Here is a 21281-nt window from a genome sequence, read left to right as displayed (position 1 = left end):
CTTATGACATTGTTTCTGACAAAATTTTTAATATGGCCTCTTTTTGTATTTACTCTCCATTGTCTTTTTACAAGACTTAGCCTGATCATCATGCCTTAAGAAGAAAGGACATCTGAGGTAAATACAGGAACAGAAATGGATGAACAGCTATTCAGGAAGTGCTTGTTGAAGTATGGAAGAAAAAGTGGTTTACTGATGTCTAGTGCTTCCAGGTAAAGAAGTCAAAAAGTCTACTCTGAGTCTACTTTTTCGACAAAAAAATCTAGGTATTAAGGGTGATTTAATGAGTGTTGTTACTTGTAACTCAGAAGAATGATGAAAATATGTGCTTTTAAATATATCTAGAGCTTGACTATAGGAAAACAATACTGTTAAATTTTTAGAAGGGATAACAGAATTTCTGGGTCTTTGATAGTAAGGAAAAAAGTCTTTGCTTTCCTTATTCCTGAATTGAAAAAAAACACAGGTGAAGTGGGACTCTAAAATCTTCTGGTGATCTTGACCATAATTTGCAAAGATTAGCACTGGCTAGCTAAAGATCTCGGAGGATATTCCAAAATTGCAGGCAAAAGGATATTTATGCAGGTGTTGACCTTGTCAGGAATGATGTAGGAATGATAAAGCTAGATTTGGTCAACCATAGCACAGATTGCTACAGGATGCTTTCTGCAAAAGGGAGGGTTTGCAGCTCTGACACATATAAAACCCCTCCTTCATCCAAGCAGCATTGCTTTTGCTCCTGATGTGATATGCTACCTCTGGGAACAAGCAGTCTGTATCACAACCCCTCCTTTCCAAAGCCCATTATACAGTAGCTCCACCCACTGTCAACAATTTGGGTTTTTGTGTCTGCACAAGGCAGGGGGAATATTTGATTAACCTTTGATTAACTAGGGTTGCATTGGAAAAGAACTTAAGCCAAATCAGATGGCTCTAAAGGAAACAAAACTAATCAGCCCATGTTATCTATCTCCACTTAAACTTGCATTTTATTATAGAACATAGCTAGAGTTGTGAGTTTTAGATATATAACTAGTTATAAAAGGATTAATATAATATATTAATATTGTATTATTATATATATAATATATATAATATATATTATTATATATATATAATATAATATATATTATATTATATTATATTATATTATATTATATTATATTATATTATATTATATTATATTATATTATATTATATTATATTATATTATATTGTATTATATTATATTATATTATATTATAATTAATATAATGCTAGTAATAGGCTTAATAAAATGACAAAGATAAAAACCTCACAAACTTTTAAGCTATGGAATAGCTAAAACTCTGATTTCATTACAGAGATAGTTTAAAAAAAATGTCCTTTTTATTTTCAAAGCAAAGACACTCCAGCTAATCGAAGATTATGAGTGACTCATAACACAAGAAAATCACAGAGACTTTTGTAGTAAGTCCAAAATGGGACGCAAATCCATTTCAAATATTATTCAGGAGTTATTACTGTGTGCTGTAGGTAGCTAACACTTATTTCTCATAAAGCAATTGTTAGCAAAATGCTCCTGAGTTTTAAGTGAAATTGATTTAAATGGATGGAAGAAGTTCTCACTTTGCAGTTCTATTAATCTAATTATCTACTTATCTTTTTGGTAATCTCCATAATCTAAAAAGCTGGGAATTACATATACTCTCTCTTGGGGAAAAAAAAGTATTCAAAAGGATGATGAGAAAAAACCCCTAAACTTTAATGGAAAAATTTTGGGGGTAATTAAACAGTTTGCAAAAGACCCTCAAACAATAAACAAAGCAAAGAAAGAAACAAACAAAAAATCACTCCCCCCAGAAAAACAAAAAACCAACACCACAAAAAAAAAAAAAAAAACCAAACCAAAGAAACCAAAAACAAACAAACAAAAAAAACCAAAACCAAACCAAAACAAACAAACAAAAAAAAAACCAAAAACAAAACAAAAAAAACCAGGGAGAGAATATATTGATTCAACTTTTACTTCCTAAATTTTTTTTAAACAAAACTGCCCTTTTCTAGACAAAGTATAAGAATATGTTACTTAAATCTTTCATTTGCTTTCTTTGACATGCTGTATATATGCTTTAATTTCTGCACATTTCTAGATGTTGCACTTCTAGATAAAAATACATAGCCCAGGGAAGTTTTGTATATATTTTTTGCTCAAGTATCTAAAAGAATTATCCTGAAGCATGTGAGAATTTCCTGGTTCTTTCATGGCTGAAAGTAATTTCCTGACAACTGTTGCAAACCAAAACTGATAAAACAGTTTTGAAGGGCACACAAATTTTACCACACCTTTGAATCTTTTGAATTACAGAACCATTCTTGAATCTTTGCAATTAAAAAATGTAATATGCAAAAAAATGTCTTTTGTCCCAAGTGCAACACATAACTGAATCATATCCTGAATGTTACTAATGGAATGATGTAAGAAGATGGCCTTGTCCATTACACAACTCAAAATGATAGGCAAATAATAATTTTATCTTTAAATATGCAACCTGAAATTTAAGACACTAAATCAGCTTTTTATTTCATGCTTATTTCAATAAGCTTAATAGTATTATCCTATGTATAAAAAAATTTCAAAATGTGCCCTATATGCATGTTCTTTACTTGGAAAAATTTTATGCATGTCATCACAGTCACTCTTAGAATATCTAAATCCTAACTATGCTAACTTTATTACTGTCCTGATCTTTCAAAGTATTACAACTGAAATTTAATACACTGCATAAAGTTCCACATCCTAAAGGAAATCAGCTTTTGCTTCACATGCTCAATTCAAAGCTATTTTGTGTAATATATGACTGATTTTTCATAATTCATTTAAGGAAGCAGACTGACCAAACCAAATTCTTAACTAACAAAGACTATGATTTCAGGAACTGAAAGAGGTTTCATGCATCTAAGCTTTGCATAGATTATACCACTGATTCACATACTTCTCTTGTTAAATTCGAGATGCATAAAATTTGGCATACAGCAAGAAAATGAGTCTTAATTTAGGTCTACCTGTTTTGCTTCTAGTAGTTTAACCTACTGAAGTGCAAGTCCTAAATTGTCCTTCTTAGGTGTTTTGATCTTGTATTCTTATGTTTGTTCATATATTTCTGTTTAGTGGATTTCATAAATGATAAGAGAAGACATGATATATTTGGGTATGGTACTCTTCATCAAAACAGTGAATTTTGGCCGCTCAGTATCCATAGCACTGACTTGCTTTCATTTTATAGGATAAGAAACATTCCCTATCAAACCAAATCAATTTCAATGAAAAAAATGCAAAATAAATCAGCAGCTGTGTATGAAATGTTTGGCTAGTTTTAATTTCCTTCCTGTCTGCTGAATTTTTACAGCCTAATGAAAAAATATGAAACACAAGTAAAGGAAAAGAGACAACCCAATTTTACCATTACTCCATGAACCAGAGAGATTTTGTTATGTGACAGGATGATCATCAAATGAGAGAGTTTTTATCCACAAGTACAAAATACTTGTGTTATCCTATCACTTTGAAAAATTCCATTTGTATTACATTCTCCTCTGGAATCAAAAAGAACAATATATATAAAAAAAAAAACAACAAAAAAAAACCCCAAAACAAATTAAAAAATCCACTCTTAACCAAAGAGTTTATGGACCAGCTGCTTCTGTTTAAGCCCAACTGCTTTTGTACTGATGCAGCATAGCTCAGGCACGATGTCATCTGAAGGGCCAGCAGCATAAATCCTGGTTGATCTTAAAAATATGTAAGGAAGCCTTTTCTCTCTGAATGTGCATAACTTCCACTGGTGGAGAAGGCAGTTGCTCACATGCAGAAAATAATAACATAGACTAAATGACCATAGTGGATAGAGATGTGTGTTGGTTCTACTAAAGAAACAGGCAATGATTTTCTTAATTCTTAACATTTATTTGTTCTCACTACAACATAGCACCTAGTTGTAAAGCTTAAACATAGTAAAGAACAACCTTCTAATGCTTCTTATTTGCTTTTGTATGACCCTATGAGGATGGAAATAATTCCAGTTCTTTATTACCTGTCTCCATCTTTTCATTCAACCACCCATCCACCTTTGCCCTCCTTTCTAGTTCTATGGTTTGATATGCATGCAATGCAGATACTTGTATTATATATAATTTACTGTACACTTAATAGAAGATCTTCTTGTTTTAAATGTTACAAGAAGACAATAAATGTAATGAGGGCTGTAGCTTATAAAAAGGAGTACAATACACATGTTCACAGGAATTTAGAAAGTATAATGACATTTACTATATAGCCAGTCAATTAAGACGATGGCCCAATATATACCATTCCAAAAGCCAAGGAACAATGAAAATCTTTAAGTGATAAATCTCTTTCAATGTCATGGGAACATAATTGTCACTTGTCATTATGGTACATCTCTCTATTTCTTCATACAGCCTAAACTGCCTATTCTTCCATAATTCAACACATTTAATAATGTAGAAAATCAATTAATATTTACTGACCTGTCTCTGCTTCTTCGTGATGGGAACGCAGCATTACAGCCAGCCACTGTGCAGACATGCATCTCTTTTAAATGAACATTTCGGTAGTGAAGCTTCACACTGTAGGAACTCTTGAAACTTTTCTTGCAAACATAGCAGATCTTGGGGTCTGGGCTGGAGCACATTTCACCTTCTGGGGAGAACTTCTGAGGGCTGCTGTAGTTGAATGTAGAAGCAAAACTTTCATGAAGAGCAGCCATACTGGCACTGCCTCCATTGTACAGTCCATATTGGCTCATATAGAACATATCATATGTAGGGTCTGTATACTCTTCCTTCACCTTAATGACATCCTGGTTGGAAGAGTCATTGTGGTTTTCATCTGGTCGGTCACTGTGCATCATAGATTTTTCACCAGGTTCATGAAGGCGATCATCGCCTTCCAAGGATTCTTCACATAATTTGGGCTCTGATGACTCTGACTCATTTTCATAGTCTCTCTCATGCTCCTGGTCTTCTGACGTCATGCTGTCTGCCCTTCTTATGTCTGGTCTGGACATACATCTGCTTCTGTCACTTTTGGAAAAGTCTTTAACAGACAGGCCAGGGCTCATTTCCTCCTGAGAATGGCAGTGATTGTCATGACCAATGTCATTCACCATCGTGCTCCTGTCATTCGCCTCTTCGTCTTCATCATCAAACTCATCAGCAGTGTCAATAACTTCCTTTTCAATTTTAACTGGCATGCTTGACTTCCTTGGCTTCTTCTTGGGGGCAAGGTCTGCATTGGGCTCTGGGGTGGGCATTAACACCGAAGGTACCGATGACTCTGAAGGAGGAGGGGGATGCTGCTCCATGCCACTTACAGCTGGTATTATGGGACTGGTTGGGAGTGAGGTTGGAGGACTCACGATCTCTCCAGGAGTAAGTAAATTTCTGTAAAAAGGAGGAACAGGTTGGACAGTCTTTAAAGCCGGGAAGACCAGCTGACTGGGAAGAGGGTTCTGTAGTACTGGGTCTAGAGGGGGAGTGGTAAACCCCATAGGTGGACGCCCAGGGCTTGTTAAAGTTAGGCTGGATTTTGTACTTGCTATAACAGGAGTGGCAGCACCTGATGTAGCACGAATTAGATCTTTGTCACGGTTATTCCTTAGCATAGGCATGTGGAGGCGGGGATTTGGGTTAGCACTGTGGCGATTGCGGCTTCTGAGAGAGCTGAATACCATATTGCAGCCTTCAATAGTGCATCGATGTTTGATTTTCAGGTGCACAGCATTGTAGTGGATTTTAAGAGTACCTTTGTCATAGAAAGTTTTGCCACATGCATTGCAAAACACTCTTCCTTTCCTGGAGGCTGACCCCATTCTCCTCATTCTGTGAATTCGGAATGAGCTTTTTGTGTGTTCTGTTTTCGATAAATCGTTGACTGGTGTAGGTGTTTGAACAGGAGAGACACAGGCTGGCTCAGTTTTGGGCTCCACATTAGTGATGCTGGTCAAAGCATTCCTGCTGGATGCTTGCTCATTCTTGAAAGGTGTAGGGGAAACTTCAGATTCACTGCTTTCATTATATTCATTTTGGGTTGCAAGGCTTGGTTCACGGAGCCTCATTGCTGGCTGTTCCAGCAGGAGACCATTTGGAGGCAGCCCAAGGAGTGGAGCTGAGACTGGATTTATATACTGGAATGGAAGCAGGAATGCAAGGCTATTTGGGATGTTTTCAAAATGATGAATGCTGGAAGGGTTGCTATTCTCCAGGTGAGCAAGGAGACTCGGGCTCCTGGTGCGATTATTGCTTTCAATAAAAGTCCTTATATCTGAATCTGTCTTTGAAGATGGCACAGCCACAGCCTGCCCTTCTTTTTCTTGAATTGCCATCAGCTCCACGATAGATTTCGTTTCTCCAAATCTCAGGAACTGCTGAAGGGTAATGATCTCTTCTTCCCTGGACATGATGGCCCAGCGGTCCAGCACCTTGCCTGCAGCATCCTAGAGGCCATATCAAAGAAACAACAAAGAAAAAACACAAAGAAAAGCTTATTGATTCTGCATAATTATTGAAGAAGGTGCTCTGCTGCCTGAAAATGAAACACTAAGCCCAAAAAACAAGATGAAAACAGTATTAATAGAACTTGACTAAACAACACAAACTTCCCATTCATGCAAATACTGTAATTAGAGTCACAGTTATAAAACCAGATTGAGTTTAATAGTGTCAGAGTACACAAAATGTAGAACTCTGGGACTCTGTGATCTAAAATGCTTTCAGTACTTTTATTTTAACAAGAGTGATCTCTGTAGAATGCTACTGTTAGAATACATTGGTAAAACATTAACTGTGTTTACAGTGGTGTTGTGCACACCACTGTAAAATACAAAAAATTGTACTTTAATCACTATTAAATGGCAACACTATTAGAAAGAGCTAAATAAATACAATTGATATATTTGTTCCTTAAATACGAGCAGATATAAGACTGAAACCATTTATAGGCCATTTCACAAGAAACTTTGATTCAAGGCAAAATATCTTGAAAACAGCATAACACGTCTACCTTAATCCTTTTTCCTGGACTATTACTGGCAATTGATTGATTTTGTAAGCTTACAACGCTGGTATGGTTTAGACTTGAGAAATTACTTTTTTTGTAGCTGTTTTATAAATGACAGTTAAAAATATGTAAAAAAAGTAAGGATCTGATGGATGTAGATAGCATAAATGTGTAAAAATGTTGTCTCTTAATATTGCCTTCTGATAGCAAGGGAAAAATCCAGAGAGAATACACATCAGTAATCACAAGACTATCTGTTGTTAAATATACATTAAAAAGCATTTCACACTTTCATTTTTGCTAGTAAGCATGAGATTTGCCTGAAGGTAGGACTTAAAAATTCTGCAATGTAATGTCAGGCAATCCATTCAAGTGAGTATTGATAAAAACATATTAAAATACTTATATAATGAACACATCATTTTATTGGCATCTTTCCTTTTGGGCAAATGCTGGACATAAAATTAGCACACTAACTACAACCAAAAAGAAATGTGGAAGGCCATCAAACCAGAATTAGTCCAATGCTTCCTCATGCATTAGACAGTTTGAAAGCCTTGCAAGACACAGCACCATACTGCCTCTGATATTTTCACATCTTGAATCTCAGGTTCAGAACTTACCTGAAGACTTTGGATTACACACTGCTGCAAAAATCATTAACTCTTGTTTGATTATGATATCTAAAATACCTTTCTTCCCCTTCAGCCCCTTTACCCCCTGGATTTATTTTTTAAGATTTATTAAACTAATTAATTATTTTCAGTCTTCAGATGACTGATACTTCTCTTCCCTCACATTTCCTAGAGTACTAAAAAATAAAACTTTGCAACATCAAATAATAAAGCATGTGTTTAATTGACTAGAGTTGGTTTTGTTATTTCAGTTTGAAAATGTTCAGTTCACCTCTCTGTGTATAAAGTTAATGCTGAAGATTAATGCCATGTATGTTCCAGTACCTTACAGAAACAACTACAAAATCCTTATAAATTCTCCACATCTGAACTTTTACAATCAAACCCTGAAAGACAGTGAAACCCTCAACAGCAATCAACTTGGAAAATCTTACCCATTTAACTCAGAAGGAAACCCCCAAAACCCATCTTTGTGCAGAAGATTTTCATTTTGGATTTATGGTAATGAATGAAACATCATGATGCAGATACTGGTTTTGGTTTGCTGCATTACTATGGAAATGTGTTCATCTTTGAACACCCCTAAGAACAGTGGACATGTCTGATTTCTATGTCCTTACAGTTCTTGATGTAGCAGTATTTTACAGGTAGTCAGAAATCATCTGGAACATCAAATATCTAAGAGAAATCATCCGGAACATCAAATATCACCCCCAACAAGAAAAATAAGTGAAACAAAACCAAACCTAAATGACATGAGGGGTGGGAGGAAAAAAACACCAAAGCCATAAAAAAAAAAAAAATTAAAGGGCAGGTTCATATTTTAACGCTTCAAAATTATATTTGCTTTTTTCTACCCAAATAACTTTATCTACTCTCCCCTTGGGTAAGATCTAAAGTTTCTTACATCTACTCAACAACTTCCAGCCAACCATAGCAGTTCAACATATGGGTAATTCCTACATGGAATTGCAAAACCAGATTTGAATCAGATTTTGATCTCCAGGCCTTTGCTGTCATATCTGACCTCATCTATCTGCACACATTTCCCATCCCAAATCATAAATATTAATTCTTTCTAACTGTAATTCCCATAGTTTAAAGATGGAAATAACATTGTCTAATTTACACTGCTTACCTGTATTGAATTAGGATTCCTGTCTGCAGCCAGCTGCAGGCTGCTTTGTGATGTATTACTGCCACATTTTATGTTTTTGTTTTCATTTGTAAATCAAGCTTATAGATGCTTTACAAAAACTGATATATAAGTAATTAAAATTTAATCGTAGCTAGCACAAGAATAACTCACGAGAATAGTAGGTCTGTTACAGAGATCCTGTAACAGACCCCTACATATAAGGGGAAGGTGGTGCCACACAGTCCCTCCCTGATGGCAGCACAGCCAGTTCTCTGCATACACAGCATAGACAGGCAAGCCTATAAATTCAGGGGTTCCCTTTCAGGGAATTACTCCACATTTAACTGAGCAAAGCTGGCACTTAGCTACATGAGTTACCTCTTGATGAGACACCACCACTCTTTGTTTCACTTTGTTTAAGAATTTACAATGAGGAGCACCAGACCTTCAGCAGGGTGTGATAGTCATGGGGTTACCCTTGCTGTCATAGAAAAAGCAGGGAAACAAAAATTTGCTCTTAAATACTCCTTGTCTACTCCTACTAGCTACATAAATTTTTATCTTTTTAATTTTCAGCAAATTTTCTGGCCTTCTTTACCCAACAAAAACAGAAAGAAATATGAAGATGCCTGTATTTCATAAAATTTGCACTGCTTATGGATACTGTCTAGCATATGCTTCAATATTTACACAGTGAAAACTTTCCATAAATCATTGTAAGCATGTATTATGCAAAACTAGATAAAGAGTGAATAGGAATGTCATTTTTTGATAAAACTTAAAATTAACAAAAAAATCTAACCATTATCCCATTTGATTTTAGCTATAACTAGCTAGGGATCTTTCTGTATATGGTAATACTTGATTAGAGGTTCAAGTCCTTTCTTACATGTAATCGATTTCTTGTTTCTTACAATCTCTCATGTTAAATTTTCTCCCTGAAGCCATTAAAGCATATCAACATTTAAATACTTCATGACAAAAGGTTCCAATTTATATTACTTTTTTCAGCTCACAACTGATTAAGCCAAGCCTCCAGTGACAATGTGTACAAGGAAGTCAGTGAGTACAGAGATACCACTGCATGCATACAGCTCTAAGCCAGGCAGGAGCCAAGTAAACCCAATCTGTACAGCATACACTTATGTTCTTCCTATTTTGTTCAGACACCCTTGCTTTGATTTTTAATTTAATAAGTTTTATTTAATTTATTTATTTAATTATATTTTTACTGTGTGGATCTCTTTCTCACAATTTCAGTTGGAGAAAATATTTTCATCTATAAATTGTATTAAACTGACCTCCAAGGATCCAAGTTATAACCCATAATATTTTCTAACTCTAACCACACACTCAGGCCTATTATTTGAATAAACAGGTCCACATGCACACATACACCATTAGACTTGAAGGTTTATCATCCTGAACCTGCCTCCTGAATTTTGCTGACTGCATGTTAGGAAGAAAGGTGTGTGCCAGGATATGTAACGGTACATCTTGTCCTAAACTTCTAGGTCTAGAAGAATACATGGTGGGATCAAGACGACTGTCTTGAGTAACAAAGTCTACAAGAGACAATGGACACCAAAATCACTCTAATTTTTAGGGGCTTAACTGGGGAGGGTTGTGGTGAGTCTTCATTTCCTGAAGGCCTTCAGCCTTTAAATCTTTCAACTCAGCTTTAAAAACTCCCAGTTTAAAAACTGCCTATTTAGAAAATAAGGTCAGTTTACACATGGAACTTCTATTATGAAATCAGTTGTTTTAAATTCTCGTTTTGTGTGAGAAGCTCCCATGACTGCATTACAGGCAGAAATTTTATATGTTTACACACAGAGAAACATATTAATGTACATATACAACACTGACTTTTTGCAGTTCTGTGGTATCTTAGTGATTCACTTCTTAGGATAGGAAAAATGTATAGATACACCTGACTGGATCCACAGTGAGAGATGCCCATACAAGGCTGAGATTAACAGAAAGGTTGAAAATTGCTTCTAAAACTAGCTTTGTGTTCTGGGAGAAACTCAAGGATTATTTTCAGGCACTATTGTGATAACTCCTGAGAAAAAAGAAATAATTGCTAGGTTTCATATTTTAGTACATTTGCATATGCACCTAAACAGTGGGTTTTGATCCATGTCAGTGAAGTTTTCTTGTTACAAAATATTGCAAAGATACATGTTTGATTAAATAATTAGGCTATCTGAGAGTATATAATGGATTTTTCTTTGACAAGCTATTCCTAAGGAGTTGTGTATTTTCTAGCTGATCTCAAAGAAACATTTTGAATGCAGCTGTAACAGTTGAAAAGCAGACTGAAATATATTAATTTGGTCATACTATAATTGCACAGGATGTTTTTCATTAGGGTGTAGACAAAAAAAAATCCACATTTGTTTCTAATAAAGAAAAGCCTTCATAATTTCCATGATTTAGGGTTTGTTGTTTTTTGTTTGGCTGAATTTCCCAGGAGCATCTCTTTGCTTCACAATTAAACTTCAAGCTGCTATATTCTGGGTAGTCCTATTACTCCTGGGGTAAGAGTTACCAAAAATGTGCAGCACCACACCAACTCATGTTAGTACAAATGGGATAGTATGCAATATCTCTAACTCGTTTTGGCTAACTCCCACTGATCTCAGTAAGACCAAAGTAAGCCCTCTATCTAGTTTTTCACAGAATTATACACTCATACATGTAATCAGATGCTCATTTTCTTGATAGGAGTTTTTACCATGCTGAATCTTCCTCACCTTTGCTCCTATAAACACGAAGAAAAGATGTGCATACCTGCTCACTGTGATTTTACATGTGCAACTAATATAAGATTTAACACACTAAGTCTGCAAAGAGGCATGCTTGAAATTTTTTCCCCTCAGCTGTCACTTTTCATCCACCTCCCACCAGGCTCTCTTCACCAAAAGAAACCCTATGAAAAAATGAGTGTTTAAGTGTCAGCAGTCCTTTCCTTGAATTACACTGCTGCAGCAGGAACAAATAGTGCAGCACTACTGAGTTCTCAGACAGTAATGGAAATCTTTATCTTTTGACTTCATTGCAGCCTCCATTCTGCTAGAATTGATAGATATTCTTCCCTTCTGGCACCCCCTTTCTCTTATCACTTGTTTGCCTTGGTCCAAAGACACAGGATAGGCATAAGGATACCTGCATGCTACAGAAGAGAAGGTGGCTGCCTCTCCCCAAAGTTTCACTGAGAATGACACTGACAGTGGGTGTTCAGAAGAAGAGTAGCATGAAGGAGACTTTATTTACTTACATATATACATATACATATATATATACATATATATACATATATATATATACACACATATATATACACACATACATATACATATTACATGCTTACTTTGCTGCCAGGTTTGTAACAGTACTTGCCCTGGTTCCTCTTTCTTGGCCACATCTTTTTATCCATTCAGGAGCAAAACATTTTGTGTTTTCACCAAAAGGACCCCCAAAGACTTCTGCAAACTTTATGAACTGATATTTTAGACATTGGGGCAAATCTGGCTGCACTTTAGATCAAGAATAATTGCACCATAAACCTGGAGTAATTCCATGGACCATGCGGGAAAGTAATTTTGACCTAACTTAGCCCTGAAACCGTATGCGGAGCCAAATTTGTGTGAATATATATTGTGAGCGTACCACCATGGTGGAGCGCAGCAGCTGTGTAACAACGCACAGGAGCACTGCTCAACGGTTTTGGAGTGAAAGTGAGGAACACCATGTCCTGCTGAAACTGCAGATGAAACATAAGGCAGTGGAATGCAATAACCACAGCGGAAACCTGGCCAGGACACTGCCGTTAACCACCCACACTCTCGCTTAATGGCCTTCAGGGTCTTTATTGACCAAAAGTATGCAGGTCTTCTGTTTCATATCTTCCGAAAGATGCATGCCAGGACTGCAGACCTCTCCCTACACAATCAACCTGCTGGGGTGCTGGTTCTGTACTAAGCTGCTTGGAATGGTATGAAAACACCAGATCCTGAACACATGACTCTTTTGGGGACTTGAGTTTCCTTATAATGTACCCCAATCCCAGGATGCCTTTTCATTTTTTGGGTTCATCAAGCTTAAAATGCCCTTGAAATCATTGCTCTAAAAGAGGATGGGATTCTCATTTGCCAAATATAATGCAGACATGTGGATTGGGTGTAATGTCTCTTATTGATTCCAGAAAAAAAACCAGTAATTTGAAGTCTTTCCCCTCTTCCTTCACCTCTGCAACTCCAGTGAAACTATTAGGATGCAAGGGCACTAGTTTTAAATGCTTTGTTTGATTTTTAAAACATATTGTTTGACTTGTGATAAAATATTCTCTTTGTTATGGATGATTATGGACCAGATAATATGTATATATGTATAATTCACAAGACAGTGACTATTTTTTTCCTGAGTAACACTGCACACAGTATTTTTATTTTTAAAATTATAATAGATCACTGTGGGGCTACAATGTATTTAACCACAACAGCTTGAGCTTTATTTAATCATAGCAAATATATCAAGTCTCTTTATATTTGGGTGCCAGACAAGTTTTTTTTACAGCAGATGTCTATCCATACTTAGAGGAAAAAAAAATCTAAGCACAACCAGAGTCTGATACTCTTCTTGCATTTACTAGTTTTCACAGTGGTATAACTGCTGTGGTTTAACCCCAGCTACCCCACAGCACCACACAGCTGCTCACTCACTATTCCCTCTGTGAGTGAATAAAATAAAACATAATAATATTACTGGAAAAGAGAAGGAAAGAGGAATAAAACCCAAGAGAAAGAAGTGATGCACAATACAATTTCTCCCTTCCTGCTGACTGATACCCAGACTGTCCCCAAACAGGAACTGGCCCCTCCCAGCCAAATCCCCCCAGTTTACAAACTGGGCATGATGTTCAAGGCTATGGAATGTAACTTTGGCCAGTTCAGGTCACCCATCCTGGCCATGCTCCCTCACAGCTTCTTGTGCACCTGGTTGTTGGTAGCACATTGAGAAAGTTTTTGGTTTAGGGTAAGCACTACTTAGCAACAAATAGAAATAACTGTTGTTCAAAAGATTCTCCTACTAAATACAAAAAAGAACACTGCACCAGCTACTAAAACGCTTAACTTTATCCCAGACAAAGCTAGGACAAGGTACTGTGATGTCAACAAAAATTGCTTTGATTTACAACTGTCATGTTGGTGACAAGTGATAAAAGGCAAAAGATCCCACTAATTGATGACAGAAGAATTCCTGTTAGCATGGATACAAATTGGCACTTTGAGCTTTAAGAACATCCAAAGCAATTTTTAGCACTTTTCCTTATCTTATTTATTTTGAAATACTAGGATATTTCCCAAGTATTTTGTCCTTCTCACCCCAAGAACTGCAGAAATTTTCAAATGCCAACATTTATTCCCTTTACCATCTGTTCTGGTTGTGATGTCCAAAAGACTTTTGGAAATGAGAAATTAATGTGAGGTGAACATACACTTTATGGTATCTGCTCACAAAAATATTTTTAATGCACACTAAGGGGAAGCATTTGTTCTCAACATTCCTGAAATGGTAGACTATCAAGACTTTATTGAATTGTTTATTCAAATTTCTTAAATGGCTTTGAAATCCATAACTTTGGACCCAAATTACAGAGATTATTTTGACACCTTTGCTTCTCTACAACCTGCTAGAGTGGAAAATTCATTGAAGTATCTGAAGAAGCTTTGCCACTAATTTGTGGCAAGTAACAGCATGTTTGTCCTTAGGCCAACATGACTACTAGAGATAATTAAATCACCAAGCACATGGTGTATATGTGTAAAATTTAGAGTGCATGAGGTGCCACGGGCACTTTTCAGATACCATGTAAACAGAAACATGAACATGGTAAGCCACTGAAATAATTTCAGCTACAAAATAATTTTAGAACACAATTTTGCATGGAAGTGCATTGGAAATAACCATCATGCATATAACAATAGCATATTTAATAATGATTGATATTAATTCTCACTTTGAACAACTTTTGCATATATATTTGTCCATTTTGGTACAGTACACGAAAAAAATTGCCTTGATACTATCAGTCACCAAAAATCACTGGTGTTTTTATTTTTTGGTGTAGTGCTGCAAAACCCACTGAGAAGTAAAATTATATTTTCTCTGGTTTTCTGTGCTCTGGCAGTCTTTCAGTAAGTGTAGTAAGCGCTCTCCAAAACTCAGTTTCACTAACACTGAAAGAATGACACATAATTTCTGTGAGAAAGACAAAATATTCACAAAGAGCACTCATAAGGTATTGTATTTGCAATACACACAGCCACAAGAGACACCCAACTTCTTTTCAGCTGAGACTTTTCCCAATGCATTATGTGATAACATAAACAAATCGTGTCTGATAGCCTTGCTCTACTAACATGGACTGCACCAAATGCAGGGCAAGACATGTAACCAGTCATGTCAAATCAAATTATCAGATGGTCCTTCCCTCATTTTAAATCTAAACTGACTACAGCCATAACCCTAACTAGAAAACATAACTAAAAAAATTGAGTCTTTCTGGGCTTGTCACTAAAACTTCCCGCTAAGTCAGTAAGAAATTTGCCTAACCAGGAGCATTGCAAGGAATTGAGAAGTTGTCCAAGGCCATAAACACTGGAATGAAAGTGCCAATGAGTTATACTCATAAATTGGATTTCATTACATGTTTGGTTTTCTGATTGAATCCAAATTGTGTCTCAATAAGGGGATTCAGCTGTACTATATGCAGGATATATGAATGGCAGCAGAATCAGGAGATTGATTTCCATCTTTACTATTCATTAGGGGACTATGCATTATTACTTGCAATATATACTACAAGATCTTAATGAGGCTTTTTTTCCTTTATTGCTTACCAAAAAAATTTAAACCAATAAAACACAGGTGTGTCATAGGTGTGTCATAGGCAATGTGATGCAAAAGGGAGACAGCAGGGTGTAGAAGTGACACCAAAACAGCAAAGGTCACTGGAATATAAAAGGGCATGAAGTGAGATATCAGTTTGAACCTATTAGAGGCAAGAGAAAGTGGGGAAATTATATTACAGTGTACAAAGTAATAATAACTGTGCCTTCATGTCTTAATACCCTCTTGTCCCAGCAGTCCTGACTTTCTAGGCAGCCCACTTCTCCACATTAACAGTAGTCATTTGGAGAGCAGCAAACGTGCCATTAGAAGCACTTTTACAAGTGTATATTCATCCACCAATTAGCTTAATGTGGCTGCTTTCTGCATATTTTCTATCCAGGCTTGCACAAATCTTATTAATATTTCCCCCTAGCGCTTTGACAGATTACCTTGTCATTATGCATCCTGGAGCCTTTTAAACAATATGGGTAAACTACTGTTTGCGAGGTTAATGACAATTATCCCCTAATTACTGCATAAGTCACTCAGTCCACTTTATCTCATAGGCAGGGTTCTGCTCTGTGTATCTGCCATTGTGTCATTGTAAATGAATCTTGTATAGCTATGTTTATCTGTCGTTGCCTTGTAAATTACACTGACAGAAGAATGAACAAATTACTGTGTATCATCACTTAAATACAGCTTCTGATAAAAAAATTGTCCCACAAGCACAGCACTTGAATTTTACACGGATCACAATTAGTAAACACATTGAATGTTTTGGGAGATATATTTAGACATGGATCGGACACTGATGGAAGAAGGTTCTGAAGTGCTAAGTCTAAGAGCACTAAAACAGGAGAACTATGGAAAGCTATGCTAGTAGTAATTTGATGATTCTCTCCTGAGAACTCTTCTGTTAATTTAACAGTTGATACATGAGCCAGTGATATTTTCCAAACAATCTCATATTCAGGGCTGAGCTGAATTCCACAATTACTTTTTCTATTGTTTCTGACCACAGCACACAGGATACTTTTTTAGCTGAAAAGTCCAAATTTGGAAGAGAAGTAGTATTCATAAAACCACAAGCAATGTTAATTCAATGCACTACGGAACAATATCTGCATCAGGAGAAGAACAGAGAATTGGCAAATACTAACTTTCTCATATACTCCATTTGTCTGATGCAACTTCAATGACACAGAGTACTCTACTAGTAGGATATTGCTGTGACAGGTATGTCCTGCTTTGAGAAAGAAGGCTGAACTTGTTATTGTGCTTGATCCCTTATTTCACAAAAGACATCTCAATATCTTCAACCAGAAGTGCCTAAATAGTTGCTGCTCAGAGAAAAAAAGTGGCCTATGGTAAAGAACATTGAAAGAGCAGCTACTTTTACAAATAATGCCTCTTTCTATATTGGTCTTAGGAAGGTATCCTATTCATAGTTGTAGGAAACATAGTCCTTTGCAAACAGTGCAAAAAAGACAGCACAGTTCCACTCTGTCTTGGGAAGGTGAAACTCTTCTTCTTGAGTCAGAGAAGGCCTTTTAGTACTGGACTGTATTGCTGGTAAATGTGGTAATTGCACAGTGTTAGTAATGAGGTTGCACATAATACGTTTTATCATATTTGGGGATACACTTTATGCACATATACAATACATCCACAAGCATCAATGCTATAGTTACATATTTGAAATGTATAAGAATTTGCCTTATATTTTGTACATCTCCTCATACAGTAAACCTTGTCATTCTATACATGTACTAAAATATGCCCAGCACCAGCTTCTGCCTAATGTGGTACCAAAAAAATCTGAAGTAAGGAATACAACATGCAAATTGGAGCAGAATTATGATTCCTGAATGGTAGCAATATAAGATAATTTATGCCACTATACAAGAAAATGTCAAAACTCTCCAAATATGGTGATTATTTACTGCAATTCAGGAGGTTATATCAGCTGAAAACCCTGAAAACCCTTTTATCAATGTAAAGTGTAAATTTCTTTTGTTGGATTACGATAGCATCACATCTAGGAAGATTGGGTAGACTGAAATGTAGCAAAATTACTGATATTACGAGAAATCACAGTGGTTTGAATGGAACACAGATGAGGCCGGCACCTTTGACCATGATCTCAATATAACTTGGAAGAAAAAGCTGTAGTGAAATGGTAAGAAAATGTAACAGCCATCACTGCCAGGGACAACTGAAAAGACTGATCGATTTTGAGTAAGCACTACCTCAAGGGTTTTGGTCCCACTAGGATTGATCTTTGTGTCTGTCCTGTGTTCAGTCAATGTAACTTTCAGCAGGGTATCCACTGCAAAAATAAATGGAAGTGCTGTAGTAACCCTCCACCCTCCCTCTAAGTATATTATTTTCTCTGTATGCTGAAGGAAAAAAACAGAAAACAACAATGTTGTAGATGTTAAAATGCAACAAATGATTTAAAAAGCTTAAGGACAGAGAATGCTGTCATTTCCATGTACAATCTTATTTGGGAAAAAAAGTTTCTAAATTATTAATATTTCTCTTTGAATTTTAATCTGCTTTGGCCTCTGACTTTTGCCAATAGCAGAGAAGCTGTCAAAAGCATTACTGAAAATCAAAAAGATTATTTCAGTTGGTTTTTCTTGATCATCTAGATAGCTTACCTTGTCATAAAATGAAATTAATGATGCACATTGACAATAAGGATTGAATGGAAGAATAAGCAAAAGAATGCTAAAAGCTGGAGATAAACAAGCACCATTTTCTGGGAGGTCTAACCCTGTATTCATGTAAAACTTATTTTTTCAAAACATAATGGAAATTGTGACTGAGTAAATTCTTCCAATTTGAGCCATGATGAGGTCTTTGCCATCCCTCTCATTCTGCCATTTAAAGGTCTTGATATATGATGGACATGAGCACAGAAGGCACCTTGACTCTTGTGCAAAAAATGTTTGCTTTGGTTTTTCTTTAGTAAGTTTGCAGCTTCAGATTTAGTATCTGAACTATGTGTGCAAATGACCTAAATGTTTGGAAATTCAAACCATATCTAGTTTTAGGGAGGGTTTAAAGAAGGATCTAAAACATCAAACAGAAATCTCGTAATCTATATCACATGAAAAGAAAACGAGTATTTTTACATTTTTAATGTCTTGTCGTACAGTAATCTCAGAGAAGGAGGTGGAGGTAGGTACCCTCAAGGAAACTGAAGTTTAACTGCTGGACTCAGCAGCCACTTCTTGTGTATTCTGGACAAATCATGGTCTTTCCATATCTCAGATCCTTTTTATTAAGATGGAAATAGACAACATTTTCCCTTAATTTATGATTGCAAAGAAAACATGTGACAGACCTGTAAGGAAAACACTTGAAAGTCTGAAGTCTATAGAGCACTGCTCTATATGTAATACAGAATTTTGTCCTTTCTGACCAACCTGATCTCCTCTTATATGAGGTGATTTAACCAGCGGAGGAGAAGAAGGCTGTAGCTGTTGTCTGCTCAGACTTCAGCAAGGCTTTGACACTGTCTCCCACAGCACACTCCTGGAGAAGCTGCAGCCCACGGCTGGGACAGGAGCACTCAGTGCTGGGTTAGGAACTGGCTGGATGGCCGGGCCAGAGAGCGCTGGTGAACAGTGCTGCATCCAGCTGGTGGCTGCTCACTAGTGGTGTCCCCCAGTCCTGTTAAATACCTTTACTGATGATCTGGATGGGGAGATTGAGTGTGCCTGCAGTAAATTCATGTGTAAAACCAAGCTGGGTGCAGTGCTGATCTGCTGGAGGGCAGGGAGACTCTGTGGATGTGGAGTGGATGTGGCAGGGATGTGGACAGGCTGCATTGATGAGCTGAGGCCAACAGCATGAGGTTAAACAAGGCCAAGTGTCAGGCACTACACTTTGGACACAACAAGCCCAAGCAGTGCCACAGGCTGGGGGCAGAGTGACTAGTAACCTTTCCAGCAGAAAAGGACCTGATGGTGCTGGTGACAGTGACTGAACAGGAACCAGCATGCACCCAAGTAGTCAAGAAGGCAAATGGCATTCTGGCCTGTACCAGCAAGTGCGGCCAATGAGACTAGGAAAGGGATTGTCCTCTGTCCTTGGCACTGGGGAGGCCACACCTCCAACCCTCTTTTGGGCCCCTCACAACAGGAAAGACATTGAAGTGCTGGAGTATGTCCAGAGAAGGTCAACAGAGTTAGTGAAGGCTATGGTCTCCCCAGTATGAGAAGTGGCTGAGGGAGCTGGGGTTGTTTAGTCCCAGCTAAACAACCCAGGAGTAGGCTCAGGAGTGACCTTATCACCCTCTATAGATGCCTGGAAGGTTGCAGACAGGTGGGGTTCTGTCTCTTCTTCCAGACAACCAGTGACAAGACAAAAGGTCATAGCCTCAAGCTGCACCAGGGAAGGTTAAAGTGGACAATAGAAGAAATTTCTTCACTGGAAGAGGTGTCAGGCATTGGAATGGCCAGGAAACTGGTAGAGTCACCATCCCTGGAAGTGTTCAAGATACCATTGGATCTGGCATTTGGTGTCATGTCAACAAGGTGGTGATCAGTCAAAGGCTGGATTTGATGATATCAGAGATTTTTTCCAACTAACTGGTTCTGTGATTTTATGATTCAAGGTAACCTCAATAAAATTCCATATTCAATAAAATTTCATATTGTGAATTTGCCTTCATGAGTATTCAAAAATCTCTGCCCCACAGCAAGGTTATAAGCAAACTGAGCTACAGAAGAATTGAAGAGAAATGACAGACACAGAAAATGTTACTAGACAATTTCAGTAGCATTCACTCTCCTTCTTTCAGTGGAGGACGGGGGGACATGTCTATAAAGATTCACTTCTATGATAGGTAAGCTTGCATCAGCCAATGAACACCTTTTCTAGTTCATCCTCTCAGAGAACAAACTTTATTACACTTTGTTGCAATTGTTTCATTCATGCTTATTATGTTCAAGGCTTTCCAAATGAAATAATTCTCTAATAAAAATACCAATCCCTCTTCCCCAAATGGACACCAATGAAATGTCATTAGAGTACTTCTATCACAGTAAATTCTAAAGGAAATAACAGTGTTCACACTTACAAGTTTCTCTTGATAACTTCATAAGCTGCACTCTTACCCCAGAGGGCAGACTCTGCCTAATACAGAAGACACTCCCCTGAATAAAAGTATTTGTTGTAAAGAAAATAAAATGAAATATTTTCATTAAAAAAAAAAAAAAAAGAGAAGTAGGATACCTTAGCAAAATGCAAGCAAAATGTTCATTTTAATGTCTTTGGAACATCTACAGCTCTTAGAAACGGCATCCAAAATCAGTCCAAGTGTGGCTGATAAAGCAGATTTAGAGCTGCCATTCAACTTTCACTTTTTAATAATAAAAAAATCAATACATGGAGGATTACAAGCCTCTTGGTTTTGATTTTTTATCTCAAAACCAAAAGAAGACAAGGTTATGGCAATATATGAAATTCAGGCCACAGCCACGGTTATGCAAATATCTTATAAAATATTTTATATCCTGTTTATTTACTACAT

General features: G+C 36.8%; 1 protein-coding gene across 16 annotated transcripts in view; it reads right to left on the bottom strand.

Moving 5' to 3' along the window:
- Positions 1-21281, bottom strand: part of BNC2 (basonuclin zinc finger protein 2) — a 336667-nt gene that overhangs the window by 27384 nt on the left and 288002 nt on the right. For all 16 annotated transcript variants that reach the window (XR_014951124.1, XM_085566288.1, XM_085566283.1 and 13 more), the window contains one exon: positions 4531-6497. Coding sequence is in view for 15 of the 16 variants with exons in the window: in XM_085566288.1 (XP_085422414.1) it covers positions 4531-6497 (1967 nt within the window). In the remaining variant the exon portion in view is untranslated. The remainder of the gene's footprint in view (positions 1-4530; positions 6498-21281) is intronic.

Source organism: Lonchura striata, chromosome Z (genome assembly GCF_050655825.1).
Source record: "Lonchura striata isolate lonStrDom1 chromosome Z, ASM5065582v1, whole genome shotgun sequence".
Classification (NCBI taxonomy): Eukaryota; Metazoa; Chordata; class Aves; order Passeriformes; family Estrildidae; genus Lonchura; species Lonchura striata.
This window is presented reverse-complemented; position numbering and strand designations above follow the sequence as displayed.